This window comes from Chenopodium quinoa, unplaced genomic scaffold (assembly GCF_001683475.1).
Source record: "Chenopodium quinoa cultivar QQ74 unplaced genomic scaffold, ASM168347v1, whole genome shotgun sequence".
In the NCBI taxonomy this organism is placed as follows: domain Eukaryota; kingdom Viridiplantae; phylum Streptophyta; class Magnoliopsida; order Caryophyllales; family Amaranthaceae; genus Chenopodium; species Chenopodium quinoa.
Window position 1 is genome coordinate 5003332 of NW_018745003.1, and position 23231 is coordinate 5026562.

General features: G+C 34.0%; 3 protein-coding genes across 3 annotated transcripts; 2 read left to right on the forward strand and 1 right to left on the reverse strand.

Moving 5' to 3' along the window:
• Window positions 1-14630: 14630 nt before the first annotated feature.
• Window positions 14631-15245, reverse strand: LOC110707661 (uncharacterized mitochondrial protein AtMg00810-like). The gene has a single exon (XM_021885682.1). The coding sequence runs from the start codon at window positions 15243-15245 to the stop codon at window positions 14631-14633; it is 615 nt and encodes a 204-aa protein (XP_021741374.1).
• Window positions 15246-17520: 2275 nt separating this feature from the next.
• LOC110707662 (putative UPF0481 protein At3g02645) lies at window positions 17521-18972 on the forward strand. Its single transcript, XM_021885683.1, has one exon. It carries the CDS (start codon window positions 17521-17523, stop codon window positions 18970-18972), a length of 1452 nt encoding a protein of 483 aa, XP_021741375.1.
• A 2382-nt stretch (window positions 18973-21354) lies between these two features.
• On the forward strand, window positions 21355-22032 carry LOC110708062. Its single transcript, XM_021886161.1, has one exon. It carries the CDS (start codon window positions 21457-21459, stop codon window positions 21802-21804), a length of 348 nt encoding a protein of 115 aa, XP_021741853.1. The 5' UTR covers window positions 21355-21456; the 3' UTR covers window positions 21805-22032.
• The last annotated feature ends 1199 nt before the right edge of the window (window positions 22033-23231 follow it).

Here is a 23231-nt window from a genome sequence, read left to right on the forward strand (position 1 = left end):
TTTTGACGCAGTAGGAATGAATTAAGATATATATATTTAGAGAATATTTTGTGGAATATTGTTAGGATATATATTTGGCAAACATCTTGTAAATTAGTTAGTTTCCATAAAATTCTAGATTATCTTTTATTCTAGGTTTAGGGATTCTTGTAACCTACATATTTGGTTGAGCAATGAATGAGAAGGCAAGCCGTACGCATTAGGTTTCCCTCGCTCTCTAGGACTAGTGTTTACGCCGTGTTCAGGATCAATGATCTACATGCATGTATTATCATTCATCAATCATCATTTTCTTATCTTTCAATGAGAATCTATGAGAAAATTTTTTAAAGGTTGATTATCAAAAGAAAACTAGTGCATAATAATTATTACATGTAGAAGAAATAGAAATTTAATGATGATTATAATCATCACGACACGTCAGATGAGGAGTTAGTAGAAGTTTGTTGAAGATTCTTCTGTTATAACATAATGATGCCTTTTGTTATAAATCAGTTAGTTGCTTGTAACAAACTACTATATAAATAGCTGTAAGATGTCCTGAGATCATTTGATCAATTAATCAATAAAATCTCCTTTTTTTTTCTTCTCTATTTTTCTCTCTCTCAAATTCATTGATCTTCACTGTAATTTTCTATATGGTATCAGAGCAGAAAGCTAAATTTCTTCGATTCTGTGATCTTTTACAATGAAATCAGTAAGTTCTTTGATATGTTTTTTTTTCTTCCGCACAAATCAGATTCATGTTTTTGTAATGTTGATTTAGCGCAAATAATCAACAATTGGTTCATAATATTTGAATTATTTCTGCAATTTGTTTCAAATTTCTGCGGATTTTGTCAGAATCTTGAGAGTTTGAACAATTTCTTTGATAGATTCATAGATTGAATCAGTCAATCTGAGATTTCTTTCACAAATACACAATTCATTGATTGAAGATGGCAGATAATTCATCTGTTCCAGTAACTTCTGATCCAACATCGCCTTATTACATAAATCCTTCCGAGAATACTGCATTGCCTATAGTTTCTAAATTTTTTTCTGGTGAAGCATATGGAGAATGGAAGAGAAGTATGGTGATTGCATTAGCCACGAAAATAAGCAAGATTTCATTGATGGTAGTTTACCAAAACCAGCTGAGAATAGTCCAAATTGTGCAGGAAACGTTGTGATGCGATAATCATTTCCTATATTTTGAGGTCATTGGAGAGTTCTATTGCTAGAAGTGTTTTATTCTTGACAACTTCTCATGAGATATGGAAGGATCTTGAAGAAAGATTTTCTCAGATTTCATAACCACAATTATACTCACTACAACAATCATTGACAAAATTGAATCAAGGATCAGAAACTTCTGTCACTGAATTCTTTACTCAGATTAAGGCAATTTGTGATCAGCTCAATCAAATGAATCCTCTACCTACCTGTACTAGTCTTGGTTGTACCTGCACTCAGGTTTTCTTGAGACAACAGCAAGAGGAAAGGCTAGTTTAATTGTTGATGAAGTTGGATAATAAGTTCACTGCAGTCAGAACTAATATCTTGATGATGCAGCCTTTGCCAACTATTTCCATGGCATACAAACTGCTTGTTCAAGAAGAGAAGCAGAGGCAAGCAAGCTTGATTGATGAAGAGTCAAGTAGTAGAGCTATGGTTTTTGCAGCTGATTATAAGAAGAATTACAAGAATCATTTTCAAGGTTCTAGAATGACTTTCCAGTCATCAAATGGTAACAAATTGGTGGTAGCAGGGAAGAGACCTTATTGTGATCATTGTAGGTTTCCTGGTCATACCATTGATAAGTGCTATAAGCTGCATGGATATCCACCAAATTTTGCTAAAGGGAAAGCTAAGAAAGTTGCAGTAGTAGCTCATATGGAGGAAGATGATGAAGTAGAAGAACATGTCACTTATCTCTTCTGATCAGTTCAATAACATTCTCAAGGCTTTACAAGCAAGAATCAGATGAGTCTCAAGCACATGTGGAAGGTACATGTCTATTAACTAGTTCAAATAAAAAATGGATAGTTGATAGTGGTGCTACAGACCATATTTGTTCAAGTCTTGATTTTTTTGAGACTTATAAGGTGTTTGATAAGTGTCCAAATACAATTACTATTGCTGATGGTAAACATGTGACAGTTGAACAGGAATTGTGCTCTTTGATAATGGTATAGTGTTGCAGAATGTGTTGCATGTACTAGGGTTGAAGTTCAACTTAATTTCTACTCATAGATTATGCAGAGATTTGGATTGTGAGATAGTCTTTACTCATGATAAATGCTTGATTCAGGGGCCAACTTTGAGTCATTTAGTGGTTCTTGGTAAATTGGTATCTGGATTATATGTTGTAGATGACAGAACAGTAGCAAAGACAGAGCAATTACAGTCTCAAGAAGTAGCAGTAGCAGATGCAAACAGAGTTGGGAAAGTTATTGATGATGCTAAGCTTTGGAACCTTAGATTGGTTATATGCCTTTTAATAAGTTGCATCTAGTTAATTCTAATTTTGATAATAACGTAGGTAATGAAGTAGTTTGTCAAGTTTTTCATAAAGCTAGACAAACTAGAAAACCTTTTCCTGTAAGTTTGTCTAGAGCTGAGAAATGTTTTGAGCTACTTCATATAGATACATGGGGTCCTTATAAGAATAGGACACATGATGGTTTTAGTTACTTTCTCACAATTGTAGATGATTTTTCAAGAAATATATGGACATTTCTAATGAAAAATAAAAGTGATGCTGTGAGAATTTTCACTGATTTACTTGCTTTTATAAAGACTCAGTACAACAGTGCAGTGTTGTGTGTGAGAACTGACAATGCCAAAGAGTTGTGTAAGGGTGATATCTTGCTTGTTATAGAAATTATGGGATAAAACATCAGAAATCATGTGCTGATACTCCACAACAAAATGAAGTAGTGGAAAGAAAACACAGACATTTGTTAGAGACTACAAGGGCATTGTATTTTCAGTCAAGAGTTCCTGTAAGATTTTGGGGTGAGTGTTTGTTGACTGCAACCCATGTGATTAACAGAATGCCTTTAAGTTCTGTGAATTATGCATCACCTTATGAGTTATTGAATGGGAAGAAACCTGATCTGAGTCATTTAAAGGTCTTTGGCTGTCTATGCTATGTTTCAACTCTGAAATCAGGAAGAGCAAAGTTTGACTCAAGATCTTCACCTTGTGTTTTGTTAGGCTATCCACCAGATCAGAAAGCCTATAAAGTGTTTGACTTAGAGGCAAAAAGAGTGGTTATTTCTAGAGACATAACCTTTTATGAAAGACATCTTCCTTTCCACTATGAATCCCAAAATAACACCACAAAACACCCTATTTTTCTATCCATAAACACTCCTTTTGACCTAGACATAGAATACACAATTCCACAACCTTTTCATGACTATTCTGATACAATTACCGCTAAAAATGATCATCATTACATTTCTGCAGAAATTGATCAGTCTAGTTCTTCACACATCTCAGAACCTGAACCCGATCCCATTTCTATTCCCATAACCCAACTAGTTAATCAACCTAAAATGGTAAGATAGTCAGACAGACCAAATAAAAGACCTTGTTATTTGGATAGCTATTTGTGTATGGCAGACACTATAAGTAATCAGTGGTGCAATATTGTACAGCTTGATCAACTTCCTACTTCAATGAAAGTTTTGATAAATAAAACTACAGCTATCGCAGAACCAGTCTGCTATTTGGAGGCTTCTCAGAATGCAGGATGGATTGCAGCAATGCAAAAAGAGTTAGATGTATTGGTTGCAAATGATACATGGGAATTGGTATCTTTACCCAAGGATAAGAAATCAATTGGGTGTAAATGGGTTTATAAAGTGAAGCTCAAAGCTAATGGAAGTGTTGAAAGACTAAAAGCAAGGCTAGTAGCTCAAGGTTTCACACAGAAGTATGGGATAGATTATCTAGAAACCTTTTCACCAGTTGTTAAAATGGCAACTATAAGGTGCTTATTGGCCATTGCAACAAGCAAGAAATGGAATTTTTATTAGTTGGACATCAATAATGCTTTTTTGCAGGGAGATCTTACAAAAGAAGTTTATATGAGAGCACCTCAAGGAATTAAGAATCCAAGCAATCTTGTTTGCAGACTTAAGAAGTCCCCATATGGTCTCAAGAAAACCTCGAGACAATGGTATGCAAAGCTGAATTCTGAGTTATAGAATATGGGTTATGTACGATCAAAGAATGATTATTCTTTGTTCATAAAAAGAGTAAATGGTCAATTGCAGAATGGCATAGTAATGACACAGAATTACATGTTCAGATGAGGCAGAGATCAGCTGGTTTAAAGAACATCTACATTTAGTCTTCAGTATTACAGATTTGGAATAACTGAATTACTTCTTGGGGATAGAAATTGGTCAATTGCAGAATGGCATAGTAATGACACAGAAGAAAGTTACAAAGGAATTGCTTCTTGATTGTAACATGGATGTCTCTAAAACTGCTAAGACTCCTTTACCAGCAAATGTGAAACTTATGGATGATGAAGGTGATTTATATGCTGATCTAGAGCATTACAGGAAGATAGTAGGGAAGCTGAATTTTTTTGTCTCACGCAAGACCAAACTTGTCATTTTTTGTTAAAACCTTGAGCCAATTTATGCAGCAGCCAAGGATGCCTCATGTGAAAGCATTGCATCATGTGCTTCGATATGTTTCCCATACTTTGGGGCAAGGAATCATTTTATATATATGCTACTGATCAGCTGACATTGACAGCATACTCAGATTCAGACTGGGCAGCATGTCCTAATACTAGGAGATCGGCTAGTGATAAGATATGTGCTATTGTTGGGCAAGTCACCTACCCTGTTTCCTGGAAGTCTAAAAAGCAATCTACTATCTCAAAAATTTCAAGTGAAGCTGAGTATCGTGCTATGGCTGCCACAACTTCAGAAACTACTTGGTTAGTTAGACTTCTTACAGAGTTGGGTGTGACGAAATTTTAGCCAGTTGCTTTACACTGTGATAACCAAAGTGCTATTCACATTGGTAAAAATCTTGTGTTCCATGAGCGTACTAAACACATAGAACTTTATTGTCACTTTACTCGTGATAAAGTTCTGGAAGGCGTGATAGAGTTGACATACACTCCTACAGCAGAACAACTTGCAAAAACATCATGACTAAAGCTTTGGGATCAACTCAGCACAACAAGCTCAAGTCCAAGCTAGACATGTATACAGATACAATCCCTAGCTTGAGGGGGGATGGTGATGATTATAATCATCATGACACGTCAGATGAGGAGTCAGCAGAAGTTTGTTGAAGATTCTTCTGTTATAACAGAATGATGCCTTTTGTAATAAATCGGTTAGTTGCTTGTAACAAACTACTATATAAATAGCTGTAAGATGTCCTGAGATCATTTGATCAATTAATCAATAAAATCTCCTCTTCTTCTTCTCTATTTTTCTCTCTCTCAAATTAATTGATCTTCAATGTATTTTTCTATAAAATTTGTATTGACATCATAATAATTTTTAAATTTTTTTTTAGAATGCCATAAGTAGTTGATTTTTTTTTTTTTTTTATTCATTTTAGAAAGGGTGATACTAAAGGTCGTAACTCACATAAATTTGTGACAACTGTTTTTTTTTTTCTACACAAATTGTGACTTTTAGAATTCTCTATAAGAGATTTGTATTGACATGGGCAATTATTAGTCGATTTTTTCTCCCCAAATAATTAGAAAGAAGCGCTGTAAAGAAAGTTGTCATCTTAAATGGGAGTAAGCTCTTTATATTGATTATCAACATGACTAACTGTGTGATAAGGCTTTAGCCGGCAAATGGAGTATTTGATTGTAACTATTTTTCGTTTTTCATAGATGCTTTTATGAAAATTGACTAAAGACTAGATTATTATGTCATCTGACCCTGGCCATGCTAATTTTATAAAGCTTCTTCCTTTATCACAATTATGATTTTTTTTTTTTTGTGTGAATAACGTGGTGGAGAAATGGATCATAAACACAGTGATTTTTTTTTCTTTTCTTTTGAATGATAAATGTAGGGATGGAGTCTAGAGACTCGTAACTTATTCACACAATATATACTTCATTCATATACTTTTGGCTTCAAGCTGAGAATATACGCTATTATTGTTAATTCTTGGCAGCTGAATGACTAATTTAATTGATTAAAGTATTATATTGGATGTAATATTAAGATATGAGATCAGATTTCGTCAACATATCATTTGATATTTGTGTACGTCATTTGATTTTTATGGCTCTCTTTGCGACACAAAAATTGAATACTGCTTTAATGTCCATAATTTGCAAGAAGTTAATTGAATAATGCTAACACATAAACTCTTGTGATAAGCTCCACTCATATAGGGGCTACTTTCTCTGTTTTGTGACAAGTGATAGAGAAAAAATTATTTAAAAAATTCTATATGGCATATCTTCCACATTTCAATTCCTATAATTCTGTATTTTCTATGCAATATAACGTCAATCCTTATATGAAATCACTGTCAAAAAAGAGAAATCTAATAATGCATGCAAAAATGACAATAAGATACCAAGTGCGTAAGCATGCATCATGAAATGTGTGAATCACGAGGGCTGATAATTAAGTTAAAATCAAGGGTAATACAATACCCATTTAAATTATACGAGTATAATCTAATGACTAAGTGAAATAAGTAGGCCGGGCCATTTTATTATACTTTGTAGTTAATTAATTAAGGTGGAAAAAAAAACGTTGGTAAATCAATAATCTCAATATTGAAAAACGACCACTAGAATTCAGACTAGCCCCAAATTAGTGCTTTTGACCTACCACGGGTAAGTGGGAGTAATTTTGTTTTAACACGTGAATTGAATCTAGACCATAGTCAAATGATCAACATACATATATATATAGGGTCGGGATCCGGTGAGAACCACCTTCTATGTGAGAACTCATCCCATATGTGAGAACAAATCTCAACCATTAAATTGTATTAAATCGAACGGCTGTGATTAATCACATAAACCTCCTACAAACCACTTAAATGTCTTCTCTCTCTACCCAGTTAACTGACTTCTCTCCACCACGAAGTTTCATCAATGGCGACTGATTAATCCATTTGAAGGCTTGACAATTTTGATTTCATCTTCTTCTTCACAAGTACGAATAACTTCGATTAAAGAATATGAAGGCTCGATAATTATCAAGGTTTGTTCAACTTTTCAATTTCGATTTTACTGCTCTGAAAATTTCGAATTGCATCAATTATTAAGGCACTGTAAGTTAATTTGATTTTGATTTTCGTTGTTGTCTATGATTTAATTTGAATTTTAAATCAAGATTGTGCGATTTTGATTACAATAGTTTGGGTTTCACATTTTTTAATTTCGATTTTAGTATTCTGGAAATTTTTGAATATGAATGTTCTTAATTTTGGTTATCCGAGTTTGACATTCTAATTTTTGCTCGATTTTTTTTAATTTGAGTGTTCTCAATTTAGGATTTTCGTTAAAATTTTCAATAGGAGTTTCAATTTTGCCTGTAGACAAGATCCTTGACACCATCGAGGAGGTTGCGGACGAGCTGGACTTGCAGGTCCGCATGAGGAAGAAGTATGGTGTCGAAGACTTGGTTGGGCCTAAGGGTGATTTCATTGCCATGGTAGAGATTGATCAACTAACTGAACAATTGGTAATTATCAATGAGTTTGTTTTGAATATCCTGATAGTGCATACAAGGTGTTTGATAAAATGCTTGTTAGAAAATGCTTGGTAATTTGAGGAATGCTATCACATGGAATTGAACAAGGGACTATTAATGCTAATCAAATGATTACTCGGCTTAAGGAGAATGTAGTTGGTAGAATTAGATGTTTGCCATGTAAAATAAGTGCTAAAAACAGAAGTTGGTTTGATAATATGTAATGTATAAGTTTCTTTAGCTGCTTGTTTTGATAGTATGTGATGAGCAACAATAATAAGTTAGTTTCTCATTTGTCAAATGAGCAAATAATTAGTTGCTCATTTGTCAAATCAGCAAATAATTAGTTTCTCATTTGTCAAATGAGCAAATACTTAGTTACTAATTTTACAAATGAGCATTGAGTTATTTGCTCATTTGACAAATGAGCATTGAGTTATTTGCTCATTTGACAAATGAACATTGAATTATTTGCTCATTTGACAAAAGATCAAAGAATTGTTTGCTTATTTCACAAATGAGCATTGAGTTCCTTGGTCTGCTTGCCTATGCACAAGCCCCACCACCTTCTTCTTGGTCTATTTCCTGCACACCAACCACACTCCTTTCATCCACTTCCCTCCACAAACCTATCCCCCCTGCCCCCTCATCTTTTTGCTTGCAGTTCTGATTTCAGAAACTGATTTCAGTTCTAATTTTAGATTATGAAATTATTGTGTGTGTGTGTGTGTGTCTCTGTGTATGAGTGTAAGAGTGTATGTGTAAGTGTGTGTGTTTGCTCCTGGCAGTGTACATTCTTATTTAAGAATCTCATTTCAGTTCTAATTATTGAGAGTGTGTGTGTAAGTGTGTTTAAGGGGGTGCATATTCACTTGTTACTAATTTACTTGATAATAGTAGTAGTTGTGTTGGGTGAGCATGTGTTGGGTAATTTGTGAGCTATGGTGGCTATTGTAGTAATAATAGATGCATTTTAGTTTCTACATTTTATTGTTTTCCTATGCTTCTATGGGAAGGCGTTGATCTATATCAAAAACCTATTAGCTCAAGTGGTAGAGCACTATGCAAATGCATAGATGATGTAGGTTCGAATCCTACATAGGTTGTATTTATAAATAACTATATAAAAAAACCTTCAAAAAAAACTTGATCATCTCTCCTTTTCTGCTCAACTATATCGTTGTTCAATTCTTATACATGTCTTATAATTGTAATATGATTTATGCAATGTCCGAAATTTTTAGCACGAATTAGCCTAGGCAACTTCCTCTTGATCAAATAATAGGTGTTCCTTTTCCAGCTTAACTTCAAACTTTTGTAAGTTATAAGTTAATCATTCTTCCTGTTGTATACATACTTGCAATACTTCTGCTTCTGATGCCAAGCTACACAAGCAGTGTCAATCAAGGAAGATACAACTGCTTAGTACACAAGAATGTCGCAGTTAGCATTGGTGTAATTTATAATTGATCGCAACACTCATGTGGGAAAGGAACAGGAAATAACAGTGAAGATTGCAGTTCAAGATGTTTATAGAGACAACAGTGGGTGTCTTTTGTATTGTTTTCCCAATAGCCAAAAGAAATAAATTTCATTAACTACTCAAAATTTTCAAACTCTGCATTTTCACACTACTCTACATGCTAATTGAGTGTAGTTTGCTCATTTATTTGCTCATTTCATTGCTCACACTACAAACTTGTGTCTCCACATTGCATAAATGAACCTACGTGGGATTCGAACCCACATCTTTTGTGCATTTGCACAGTGCTCTACCCTTGAGCTAGTAGGCTAACGTATTTAAAACATTCAAACACACTCACAAATGAGCATTAATTTGACAAAATGAGCAAGAATCATTTGCTCATTTGACAAATGAGCATTAAATAGTTTGCTCATTTGACATAAGAGCGTTGAATTTTTTTGCTCATTTGATAAATGAGCAAAAAATTATTTGCTCATTTGACAAATGAACAAAAAATTATTTAATGCTCATTTAAATGAGAAAAAAATTATTTGCTCATTTGATAAATGAGAAAATAATTATTTGCACATTTTATCAATATAAAATTTGTTTCCTAATATCAAATGCATGAGAACATTATCATGTAATTCAAAGAGGACAGACAAAAGCAGCGAGAGAAGCAGAAAAATAAACTAAAATCCCGCACAGTTACAAGATAACATACTCTGAACATATCAAGATAAAGTTCCAAAATAGCTTGTTCTATCTCAAGAATCAACAGTAGAAACCATCTGCCTACAATATATATAATTTTATGTAGTTATGATGGTGACTTCATATATATATATATATATATATATATATATATATATATATATATATATATATATATATATATATATATATATATATCTCCTTTACAATTTTATAGGAGACAACAAAACAGAACAGTTTTCATAATTTTTTAAGTTAAAAATATCTAAACAACCTAGCTAGACAACTCCGGTCATATCAGTAAGACGGTAAAGCTACCACCTAATTTTTACTATGAATAGATAAATATACAAATACACAGCAGATGTGAATTGCCAAAGCAATAACCAGTAGCTATTGACCAGTGACTCATCCTTCACAAGAGCTTCCTTGCTATGACTGGTTTTTTTTTTCTTTTTAGGATGGGGGAGGAAGAGAAGGGCCATATTGATACAACCTTGCCCTCATGGATGCAGAAAGGCAATTCTGTTAAGCCAATACTTGCAGGATTTCAAAATTTAATTCAAATAATTACTAATATAATCAAAATTGAAAATAGAAGCAACAAATAAAAAAACAACTTTACCTCAATGTTTTTTTTATTCCAAAAAGCTACATTAATAGTCCGATATTGAATTAGGCGTGATAAAACATCAAGGTATTAAAGTCAAACATCTTTATTACCTAAGTCTTTTCTCTGTATCGCAAGTAACAAGAGCATAAGGATCTGATGTGCCATTCACATTTCCAGCGATAAGATTCTTTAGAAAAACATTATAAACTTAGAAAAGGACAAAAACATTGCTACGATCAAAATTGAGGTTAAGGTACCAAGTGAAAAGCAGGGAATACTCAAAATTGAAGAAGCAAGGAGAGAAAGGGAACAAGAAAAGCATCACTTATCACAGTTTAATTGGTTCTACAATTCACAAATTATGGTATCACTAAACATAACTTAAAATTTTACTTTAGAAAAACAAAGCAAACCCATTCCCCTTATTCATGGTTCTCTCAATCATAAACTTATAACTCACTCCATTCAAATGTGATATCTTCCATGATCTCAGTATATCACTTAGCATCACACTACACTGTTTTCTTAATTTCTTCATTCTTATATGGAAACATATATGCGCGTAACTTCAATTCATTCCCGTCATTTGACAAATTATTTGCTCATTTTTGAAAAATTAGTAAAGAATAAATATTAATTTTTGAGAAAATGAGCCAAAATTATCTGCTCATTTAGCAAATGAGCAAATAGTTAGTTGCTCATTTAGCAAATGAGCAAATAGTTAGTTTCTCATTTGTCAAATGAGCAAATACTTATTTGTTAATTTAACAAATGAGCAAAAACTTAGTTGCTCATTTGTCAAATGAGCAAATAGTTGGTTGCTCATTTCTCAAATGAGCAAACATTTCTTTAATCATTCATTAAATCAACAAGCATTTATTTGCTCATTTGTGAAATGAGCAAACATTATCCAACAAGGCATACATAAGGGACACTGGGATAGGAGCATCAACAGATTAATTAATAGCAGCCCACATCCAATAACCATGATACCAGAATTTTTAATTCAATAGTTCCAGGTATGAGTGAATAAGGCTCAACTCTAATATATCCTTCGCGGAATAAGTGAAAAGATGATTCACACTGAAGTAGCTGAACGAATAAACTTCAGACAAGAATGAATTCTCAGTTTTTAAAAAGGAAGTAGTAAATATCATTCATATGAAATCAATGAATTATAATTTTCTGTATACTTTGTATGCATCCGTAATTCCGTGACCAATTCTTGTAGCTCAAAAGCTTAAAAGGGGGATACTAGCAAAGGCAAGTGCCTAAATTGGAAATTGTTTTGGTTCAGCAAAGTCGGTTAAAAGCATTGTAATAGTCACCATATATGACAGTAATGTTCTTATAATCTTGGTTCAGCAATTGAAGTCTCTTTTGTAGCTCATCATTGTGATAGGCTGACAAGTTGATTAAGAGACGCAATTTTCTGTTGGTTATAGAGTTCTTGGCTTGACATGTTGTGCTATAGGCAGGGAAATGGCTTAAAGGAAAGGTTCCCGGTACAATTATCTTGGTAGCACCACTTTGGATGACCCTCTTAACAACATACCATGATACTAATTTTATACTTTGAAATAACATAATTGCATAAAAATTCAGAAAAAATGCATAAAAACAAGAGGCCGGGATTAATGTTTCATTGTTAGGAGAACAAACATACTCTGATGCCTTCAATAATCGCTTGGACAACATCAAAAACCATGCCATTGACATCCTTCATCGTTTTTCCCTGTGGCAATGCATAGTAATAGTCATTGCTTCCTATTTCCCCAACTACAAATAGGGAATTCTTGAGTTTTTCTGCACAATCTATTCAACAATTTCAATTGGATCAGTGTTATCAGATGCTAGTCAAGTGTGTATGCATGACATGGTCACCTTATATGTTCCGGGAAATTTGTAGTTCATTGATTTTAGATAAGGGGTCTATAAGTTCAGACAAGGGAATTTTAGGTGAAAAGAACGAGACTTGGCCTAATTGTATATTAGCCATCAAAATAAGTGAATTTGGAACGTAAATGACCGTATACCTTGGTCATTATAGCAAATGGAGTTGAAGTGCGACCACATCCAATCAAGCTGTACGCTGAGAGAGCTATTTTTGACAGAATTTACTATATTTTTATCTGCAAGAAACTCTGCAGGGAATGCTGTGGCACCAGCAACCGCAAAATTTACTCCATGTGTGAAATCTGCATCTCTTTTTAAGTATGGATTCAAGTGCCGAATGTCCAATGCCTTTGCTGATCATAAATCATAATCACCAAAAGAAGTGGGAAAAAAATCTGTAAAATAGTCATAATTCAAAGACATTAATGAAATCAGACATTCAAAGGCCGTTTTCTGAGCTAGACAAATTAAAACTCAGAATTCTTTGAACAGACAAAGTAGACGAAATAATTAAATCAACTTGAAACCCTGCAATTCCATTCCATTTCACACCCACATTCAGATCCAACACCGAAAAACAAAAACACAAAAAACAAAAATGAAAGAAAACTGAAAAAAAATTTCAGTGAGGCATTTCGTTGAATACCCTGTAAGTAGTCACAATTCTCAGCTTCTTTGCATACAACATCAAGAACATAATCAATCAATCACCCACATCACAAAAAGATTCAAACAACCAAATTCAATAAATTCATAATCAAATTAATAAAATTGAAAAACAAAGATAAAAAGAGAAACCTCCAGAATTCTTCAACAGTAGAGAAAGTATAAATGGGTCGAATAGAGATACGCTAAGCAGCTTGTTTCGATTTAGCAGTATGATTATCAAACCAAAAAGTCCAAGCATTCTCAAGAGGATGAGTTGTTGCGATTAATTTGCTGGGTTTTTCGGCGTTTGAGTTATCGTCTATAATCTCGCCTTTCTCCAAATCATCATCGTCTTTTCTTTGGTCTTCAATCTCAGTTGCCGCCATTGATTTCTCAAGCTCTTCTACTGCCAATAATTGCTTCTCTCTCTAAAATCTTTCAAATTTGTTGAGGAAGGATGAACTTGAACGAGGAGAGAGAAAATTGTGCGTGAAAGAGGAAGGAGGAGGGAGAAAAAACGCATTTGACCGGGATTAATTGTGGTCGTTGGATGTAATTAATCCAACGGTTATAATGAGTCCTCACATATAAAAAGGGTTCTCACATAAGGGATGTGGTCTCATATGATCCCATTTCTATATATATATATATATATATATATATATATATATATTATATATATATATTAACTAATTGTCTAAGCCAATATGGTTAGGGGTTCAAAAAAAAATATGGTTAGAGGTTTAAGATTGAGTTTATAGTTTGATTTTATAATTTATCATGCTCTGTTCCATAAGTTTTTTAGATTTGAAAAGTGGGTGCAGTACAAAATTTATTATATCCAATGCTAAATATTATTCCACTTTGATATATGAAGAGTTGATGTGATTTGAGCTTGTAACGATCTTGATACATAGACTTTGATACCATGTGTGTCAAATGATCAACTTAGATAAAACCTAAATTAATGGTATATTCAACATTGGTTTTTGTTCGATAATATAAACTCCTTAGATTGGAGTGTATACTATTGATTCATATATATAGGGTTACAACGGTGAAACCTAATCACGTTAGGAAATCTCAAAAGATATTTACAGATTATTCACAAAACTATATCCTTCTATACATAATAATATCTAGAATATTTATCATATTCTATCACACCCCCGCAGTCATAGCGGGAGGAGGACGTACGCTGAGACTGGATCTGAATTCCAAAAATAGTTGTCGAGGTAGGCCTTTTGTGAAGATGTCTGCAAACTGATAACGAGAAGGAACGTGCAAAACCCGTATATGCCCCAACGCCACCTTTTCTCGAACGAAATGAATGTCCATTTCGATGTGCTTGATATGTTGGTGTTGTACGGGATTATGAGATAAATAAATTGCACTAACATTATCACAATAAACAACAGTGGCCTGCCGGAGAGGACAATGTAACTCCAAAAGAAGATTACGAAGCCAACATGCTTCGGCAACAACATTTGCAACGCCTCTATATTTTGCCTCTGCACTTGATTTTGAAAAGAGTAGGCTGACGTTTAGAAGACCAGGAAATAAGGTTGTCCCCTAGAAAACAATAATAACCTTAGGTCGACCATCGGGTGTCTGGACACCCGTCCCAATCTGCATCAGTATAAGTGATCAAGTGCATGGATGATGAAGGATATAAATGTAACCCATGATCAATGGAGTCCTGAATGTAACGCAGTATGCATTTCAATGCATCATAATGAGTCTGTGTAGGGTCATGCATGAACAAACAAACCTGTTGAACTGCATAAGCTATGTCAGGGCAAGTAAAAGTGAGGTACTGTAATACACCTGCAAGACTACGATAGAGTGTTGGATCATGAGATTTCGGTCCTGTCTTTGCACTAAGCTTGGATTGAGTATCCACTGGAGTCGCCGCAGGTTTACAACTAGCCATGCCTACGCGCTCTAAAATTTCCTGTGCATATTTCTGTTGAGACAAAAACAGATATAAAGGAGTACGAGTAACAGCAATGCCCAGAAAATAACTCAAAGGACCTAAATCAGTCATTGAAAATCTTGTACGCAAGTGAGAGATGATGCGGTCGCGTAACAAATTTGAGGATGTAACCAACACAATATCATCAACATATAGTAGCAAATATGCCATGTATTTCCCATGCAGGAAAATGAATAAAGAATTGTATCTTTTAGCAATGACAAACCCCATCTGCATGCAAGAGATAATTAGCAAACCGCTGATACCAAGCTCTTGGAGCTTGTTGCTTTGAGAGAAAAACGAAAAATGAAAAATTGCGGAAGCTAGGTTGGATCTAAAACCTATGTTGTGATACCATGTTAGATAATGTAAACTCCTTAGATTGGAGTGTATTTCATTGATTCATATATATAGGGTTACAACGGTGAGACCTAATCACGTTAGGAAATCTCAAAAGATATTTACAGAATATTCACAAACTATATCCTTCTATACAGAATAATATATAGAATATTTATCATATTCTATCAGTTTTATTCTCTAGCATTAAAATACTTTATATTACATTTTTATAAATAAGATACCTAAGGTAAAAGAACGTACAATTGTAGATGCTAACGTGTCGTGCCCAAGATATATTTTCTCCTATTCAGATACTCCTTCCGTCTCTATTTATTTGCTCCATGTTTACATACATTTACACTTTAGTACTTTGCTTTTTCGATAAATGTTTGCCTTGTTTAATTTGTTGACCGAGTATTCTTGAAATCATTGTCCGAGCAAATCAAACATATGGTACACATCATGTCGTCCCTAAAATAATAATCATTTAAATAAAGCATTAGAGATAATTGTTATTATGTTTAATCAACTACCAAAGGAAAAGTTAGTAAATTTACACATTGCTATAATTACAATATATACAATGTAGTAAAGGCACTCTTGTATATTTATTTCTAGTTTTCCTCCAGAAAGTCAACTTAAAACAAATAAACTAGTATATTATAGACAAGAAACGATGAGTTACTTGCCAATTTCATGTAGTTAAAATTTCCTCTTGCTTTTATTATACGGATCAGAGTGGATGGTTGAGGCATTATTATCCATGAATTCATCATCCGATAATACATCCGTATTAATTTATATAGACAATAGTATGTAGTAAATTAAATTATTACTACCTTCGTTTTATATTTTTGTAATTTAAGGGTATTATTTATGAGATATAAAATATTCTAAAGTTGTAAAAAATATAAAACGAAAGTAGTATATGTTTAGCAAATGGGAGCAATCATTTTCGTGATTAGTTTTTGTAATTGAGTACACTCCACTCTGTAAAAGTGAATGAGAAGTCATATCTGCCAATATTAATATAATTCATAGCCAACTCACCACGTGATTAATGTTTGGACGGTTGGACCAGGCCACTTCTGTTAGTTATTTCTCCAAAACTAGTGGAACTGGCATATTATTTTCCTAATTCTCAGTTTATGAGAACGTAATTCAAAGTACTTAAGTTACTGGTGGAGTGTTTGTTACCCACGTGTTTATTTCTCGTACTTCCTACTTTATAGCGTGTTAGTTTTTAGAGTTGTAAGCCTATTTGATGGGCCAAGTATCTTCATTTTTAGAGTGTAAACTATATGCAATCACTAATTTCAACAACTTCTACTATATATATGTAGCAAATCATGAACTCTTAAGTTAGCAAGCTAAGCTAGTTAAAAGAAAGCTTATTTCGTAACCAAAACAAATTAAACTATTATCATCATCATGTCTTTGAATTCATCATTATCATCTAAAGACTCATCTTCTTGGGTCATTCAGATTCGTAGTTTTTTCAAAGAAAGAGAGTTTGAAGAAGAAGATGATGATGATATCGGCAACACAACTAATGTTTGTGTTTACAATGTCCCTAAATCGCTTCGAGCTTTCAAGCCCGGTGCGTTTAGCCCTCATGTTATAAACGAAATTGCACAAATAAAATAGTAAGAACAATGTTACCGAGAATAAGACTGAGTCGCGGACTATGTCGCTCTCTTTAGAACATTCGCGGCACTGCCTCAAACTTGTGCAAGCAGCTCGTACCAAACCGGATGCCCTCAGGATAAAACAGTCTTCCACAAGTATAAAATACCGGCGGTTTTGCACCGAACCACCGGACAATGGAACACTCTGTTTTTTTTTTTCCGTGTATTTAAAAACTCGATGGGAAAAATTAAGTTTGTTTAATAACCCAAACCCGACCTAACCCAGCCCGGCTCGGCACGCGTGTGTGATATATGGTTTACCATATAGGTCCTCCCTCTCCACAAAATGTGGGTAGCCCAAGGGCCACACCCCTTTAGCCCACTCTCTAAATTATAAAGAGAGTAAAACTCTCATTTCCCACCAATGTGGGACTTTGAGTTTTTTCACAAAATTCACACACTACACACTTGTTGTTCCAACACCTCATATCATAGCCTTAGGGCCTTACCATCATTGGCGCGAAGATCTTTATGTGATGGAGCGATACAAGCTCCTATGTTCTAAGAGAGTTCAGAAGGATTTCATGAACAACCTCAAATTTGAGGACCTTGTGAAGAAGCTCATGAAGAAGGAACACCAAATTCGAGGGTGTTACAATAAGTACATAGACATGGATGGAGAAACAATAGCATGGATGATGGCTATCGATGGCTTATTCTTGCTAGAGTTTCTTCATGTCTATGTCAACAAGAGTAATGACCTAGCCTCTTCGTCGAGGATATCTTTCTTGGTTAACTCGATGGGAAAGAAGTTGGCTTATATATCCATCCTCAACGACATTTTGATGCTCGAAAACCAAATCCCTATATTCGTGTTGAAGAAGATCCTACGAATCCAATGTTCATCCTCGGACGTGGCAGGAAACTTGTTGCCATCCGTGTTGATGGGTGCTTGTAAAGAGCTCTCTCCTCTTGCAATAAACGAAAATTATCCTATTTCAGAGGTTATCAAATGCTCACACTTGTTAGATCTCCTTTACCATCTCATTGTTCCGAAAATGGAGCAAGATGAAGAGGAAGGCATAACGGAAGAAGCAAATCTTTACAAGAAGCCAAACAACGAAGAATTGAATTTTGGTGAGGACAAAGAGGTCTTCACTAAAACATGGGCGATTGCCTCCAAACTTGCGGCAATGAAAAAATTTAAGGAGGTTCTTAGTGCCAAACCTATCAAGCTACTAGCAAAATTTCCTTTAACGGTCATTTCAAAGTTACCAATTGTCTCGGCTTTGTCACCCGTATTAGAGAGTCTTTTTCTAGGAAGTGGCAAAGAAACTAGCAAGCGCGAAGGTGGGAGCTTACAAAAGAATGATGCGGAAGTTCTATGTGTAGAGCAGATTGCAATTCCGTCGGTCACGAAACTTAACGATGCAGGCGTACAATTTTGTCCAACAAATGGTGACATTTCCACCATTCGATTCGATAAGAAGTTGTTGAAGTTCTACCTCCCTGTGGTTCATGTCGATGGTAACACCGATGTTCTCATGCGCAATCTAGTGGCTTATGAGGCCTCGTCGACCTCGGGCCCCTTGGTGCTAGCACGTTACACTGAACTAATGAATGGGATTGTTGATACTGCTAAGGATGCTGGAATTCTTAGGAAGAGTAACATCATAATAAGTCGACTAGGGAGTAACGCCGAGGTGGCCGATTTATGGAATGGGATGACAAAAGACATTCGATTAACCACAGTTCCTTTCATTGATAAAGCCGTTGAAGATGCCAATGCGTATTATAACAATACGTTTAAGAGGAAATTCCATAAAATTATGAAAAGGTATGTGTATAACTCTTGGAGAATCCTCATTGTTTTGGCAACTCTTCTACTCTTGGGATTGATGGTTCTTCAATCATTTTGCTCAGTTTATAATTGTCCTCGTCTCTTGAACCTTGGTGATGATGCCGTTAATACTACTACTACTGATTAATGATCTTGTTATCTTTAGTTTATACTTTATACAAGTATTCTTAATGGTATGGACGACGAAGATCCTAGGAGGGGAATTTAGGAAAATTCCTCTTATAATTAGTTTTGTGAGATTTGACCCCCGGCCTCACGTCAAAATATGTGTTGGAGGATTAGCCAACTGTATGTTGTTGCTTTAATTTATCGTTCATAATTTATGATAACTAAGCTTGTAGTACTCCGTATTATGTATAGGTAAATATGTAATCTTATCCTTAGACCCTTTTAGTATATATAGTTGGCACTTGAGATACTATGTTCGATTTCTGTTATATTATTTGAATGTATATACAAATATAATTGTATTATTTTGTGTCCAAATTTCTGTAAGTGGTATGAATTTAATTCTCTCAATGATCTGATTAGACTCGAGAAAACGATGACCAATTCTAGCCTGTGATCGAACAACCATCATTATTCATTCATGATCTTTTCTTTCATATTCCATTCTTCCATACAATAAAACTGCATAATGCATTAAAAACAACTACAAATTTAGGGACCCATTTGTCGATTTTACAAAAAAATAGGGAAAGTTTTGTATTCCATAAATGCAAAATAACAAACTTTCCAATTACATTTTTTGATTTGAAGTATATTTTAAGATATCCGGCGGTTGTTAAATTATAAATAAATAGATATGATAGCTCATTAGATATACGTAGTAACTAGTAAGTTTAATCAAGAAGATGTGTCCAACGATCAAAATAAGCAAACCTTGCCGCATCCGATAGAAAGAAAGTATATGCCAAACTTATATCCATACATCGAATGGGATCCCAACTTCCTTTTTATGTATAAAATAATGGGAGTATTATAAATGTGATAATTATTTAATTTGAAAAAGTTATATCTAGCTAGTGAAATACTGAAACCAACTATACAATAATCATTGTTGTGAACTTATTAACATAACACCAATTTGGCAACTACTCGTAAACACTATGAACTACACATTGGCAACCAAAGTGGGCCCCATATGCCAAATATTTTAAATAAACATTTAAAATAATATATAGTGAGAAAAAAAAAAAATTTACTTCCCCATCCATCAAAATCAAAATCAAATACACGAACTTTTAATTTTTGTAAAATATGAACCCCAAAATTCCAAAATTAAATTTTATTGTACTATTTAATTATTTTTTAACATATATTTTCTTTTCAAGTGTAATACAACACTTTGACTTTTGTACTATTCACCTATCTCTTAAGTCATACTCCTTCCGTTTCGTAATAATCGCAACACTTTGACTTTTGCACTATAAATATGTTTACTTTGACTCTATTTTTTATCAATTTATAAAAAAACATATATGCCATGTAATATATTATTAGATTAGTCTTTATGTATATTTTCATTAGATCAAGCTTTTATACTTATTAGTTATACATAATTACAAATATTTATAATCACAGTTGTGCATCGGCATATGTGACGGTCAAAGCGTTGCGATTATTATGAAACGGAAGGAGTAATTTTACACTAACATATACTTCGTATCATGCAAAGGATATTTATGGGGATATACTTATCTCAATATATTTTGTAAGCATATAAACTTTTCATAATGTTAACTAGTACTCAGCAGATAATTAGAAATATTAATTGTTATATATACTTGCATTTGTGATTTGACAAGTATACGTGTTTGTCAAACTATTGCATAACTTGTGAAGGTATTACTTTTTAATTTTCTTGACTGAAGGTAATAAATTAAATTACTCATATTGTATTAGAATATTTAATTTATCGATTTTGAGTTTTCTTCATTATTTATGTATATAAATTAATCACGTATATTTTGCAATATCATATATATGATAAATGATATCATTATGAAAATGTCATATAATTAGCCTAATGTATTTTTAACGTATCAATTTGTGACATATTTTCTAATATAATAATTTATTAAGACACTAGTAATAATAAAATGAAAGTTGCATAAAAGACGATTGTGCACATTCAAAATCAATAATAATAAACTAATGTACTAGAATGGAGAGAGTACCCATTAACACCTAAGGATTATCATTGAGCAAAGAGTTGTGTTACAAGGTCCAAAATGTTGTATTTTTGTGGTGTTTCCACAATACTCTTCATTATAAGAGTACGTTACTTCTATAATAATTAATACTAATAAGCAAAGTATCCCCAAATTGAAGTACCATGCATGGTTTGTGATGTTTGGCATTGGAAATTTAGAAAATAGGATGGAAAATCTTATCTAACCTTATCAAAGAAATAATAGGTAGAAAATGATGCCACGTGGAGCTAAGACAAATGACATGGCAACCACTCATTCAACTCAATTAGATTCACCCAATCTCCTTTTCTCTTTTCTCTCTCTTTCCTACCTTACAATACAAACTCTTGCTTCATTTCTTTCTTATTAGCTGATTCACTCCTTCACAAACTAAGCTAAGCTAATCAAGAAAAAAAATGGCTTCACTATCAGCAGTTTCAATGGCAACACCAATCACAACAACAACCAAGACTAACTTCTTCAGCCCATTACCCATTATGCCACAAAGGGCTGCATTGATGGGCCAGAAGCCCAGAGCAATGGGCCTTAAAGTCCAGGCTTCATTGAAGGAAAAGGCTGTTACTGGGCTTACAGCGGCGGCTCTTACGGCATCGATGATGGTTCCGGATGTAGCCGAAGCTGCGGAGTTATCGCCGTCTTTGAAGAATTTCTTGTTGAGTATTGCTGCTGGTGGAGTAGTGCTCACTGCTATTGTTGGGGCTGTTGTTGCTGTCTCCAACTTCGACCCTGTCAAACGAGTATAATTATAGTTCTTATATTATCATTATTAGTTGTTTACTTTTTTAAATTGTGCTAGTTTTGTAATTTCATGTGTATCATCTATCATTTCGATCTCACCATTTCTTCTCCCCCTTCATGATTTCATATGCTTTTGATGTAACAACTTATTTTGTTATGTCGAATTGACATTTGATCGCGGTTCATTTTGCAATTTATACTTGTGAAGTTAATTATAATGTCACATTAATTAATTAGTTCTTTTTGTTTATTATTATTGGAAAAAATGTATGTGTACAAACTGAATGTGTTGTCGACCGTTTGTGCTCCAAATACATGCTTATACGATAGGTTTCAGGTTCGAATCCTTCTCTGATCTGCCTTAGTGGCTCGTCTAAACCAAAAAAGTAGTAGTACGGAGTATTACATACATCGTACCTTAGGAATGACAATTTAGGAGCAACATAATCATAACTAAGGCTTTTTTTTTTTAATCTTTGGTCACGTGCAAATTTGGGATTATTTGGTGATGAATTGTTCTGGTTTTGGCTAATGTTCAATTGTTATTATGTTGTGGTTTAAGTTGTAATTTGAATTGAATTAAATTTAGCTGGGGAAGAATTAGTTTAGTTCATTGTATCTCTGTAAATGCGTTGAAGGGTAGATCAAGACATGGAAGAGATTGATTTCAAGCACCAACAGTGGCGGATCCAGGAATTTCCGACTGGTGGGTCACAATCGATAATCAAGTACGTAAAAAAAAAAATTTTATCGAACAACCAAATAATAGTACTAAAAAATACATCCAAATATTCAAACAGTACAAAATACAACAAAATGTTCATATAATACTACAAAAGACAACTAAATAGTAAATCTCTATCATCTTTATGAAATTGACTCATCTTTCTCCTCTTTCCTGGATCTTGTGGAAGATTAGCAAATTCATGTTCACTTAATCTTTCACCAAAGATTGGGGCATTAAGAGAACATTGGTCTTTGATGAGTGACATTTATGTCACTCTTAGGGGTAGTATTTAGGTCTTTTTCCTCTTATTTTTCTTAGGTTTTTCCACCTCATTATCCTCTTATGGCTTCTTTTTGTGTTGATGAAAAGTAATGCTTATTTTGATAATCTTTATGCATTATTTTATCATCCCCATGCTCTCGTGAACTTTGGTATCTTCTGCAGGTTCCGTGACAGTCCTATGCACGGTGGGAGGCCCCTTGGCCAAGCATGGAAGCCATGGACAAAGGAAAGAGGGGCAAAAGGGAAGGAGAGGAAGCAAGAAAAGGAAGTGCAAGAGGAGGTGTGGCCGAACCTCTGAAAGGTCCGGTCGAACCTTGGTGTGGTCAAACTTTTCAAAAGTTCGACCGAACCTCCAGGGTGCAGTGAAGGCAGTGTCAAACCTGTTTTCAGCAATTTTGCAGGAGAGGTCGAACCTCAAAAGTT

Bases quoted from the DNA above. Each gene is read 5' to 3' on its own strand.
- LOC110707661 (XM_021885682.1), bottom strand. From the start codon at position 15,245: ATGGGGTTTGTCATTGCTAAAAGATACAATTCTTTATTCATTTTCCTG.
- LOC110708062 (XM_021886161.1), top strand. From the start codon at position 21,457: ATGGCTTCACTATCAGCAGTTTCAATGGCAACACCAATCACAACAACA.
- LOC110707662 (XM_021885683.1), top strand. From the start codon at position 17,521: ATGGAGCGATACAAGCTCCTATGTTCTAAGAGAGTTCAGAAGGATTTC.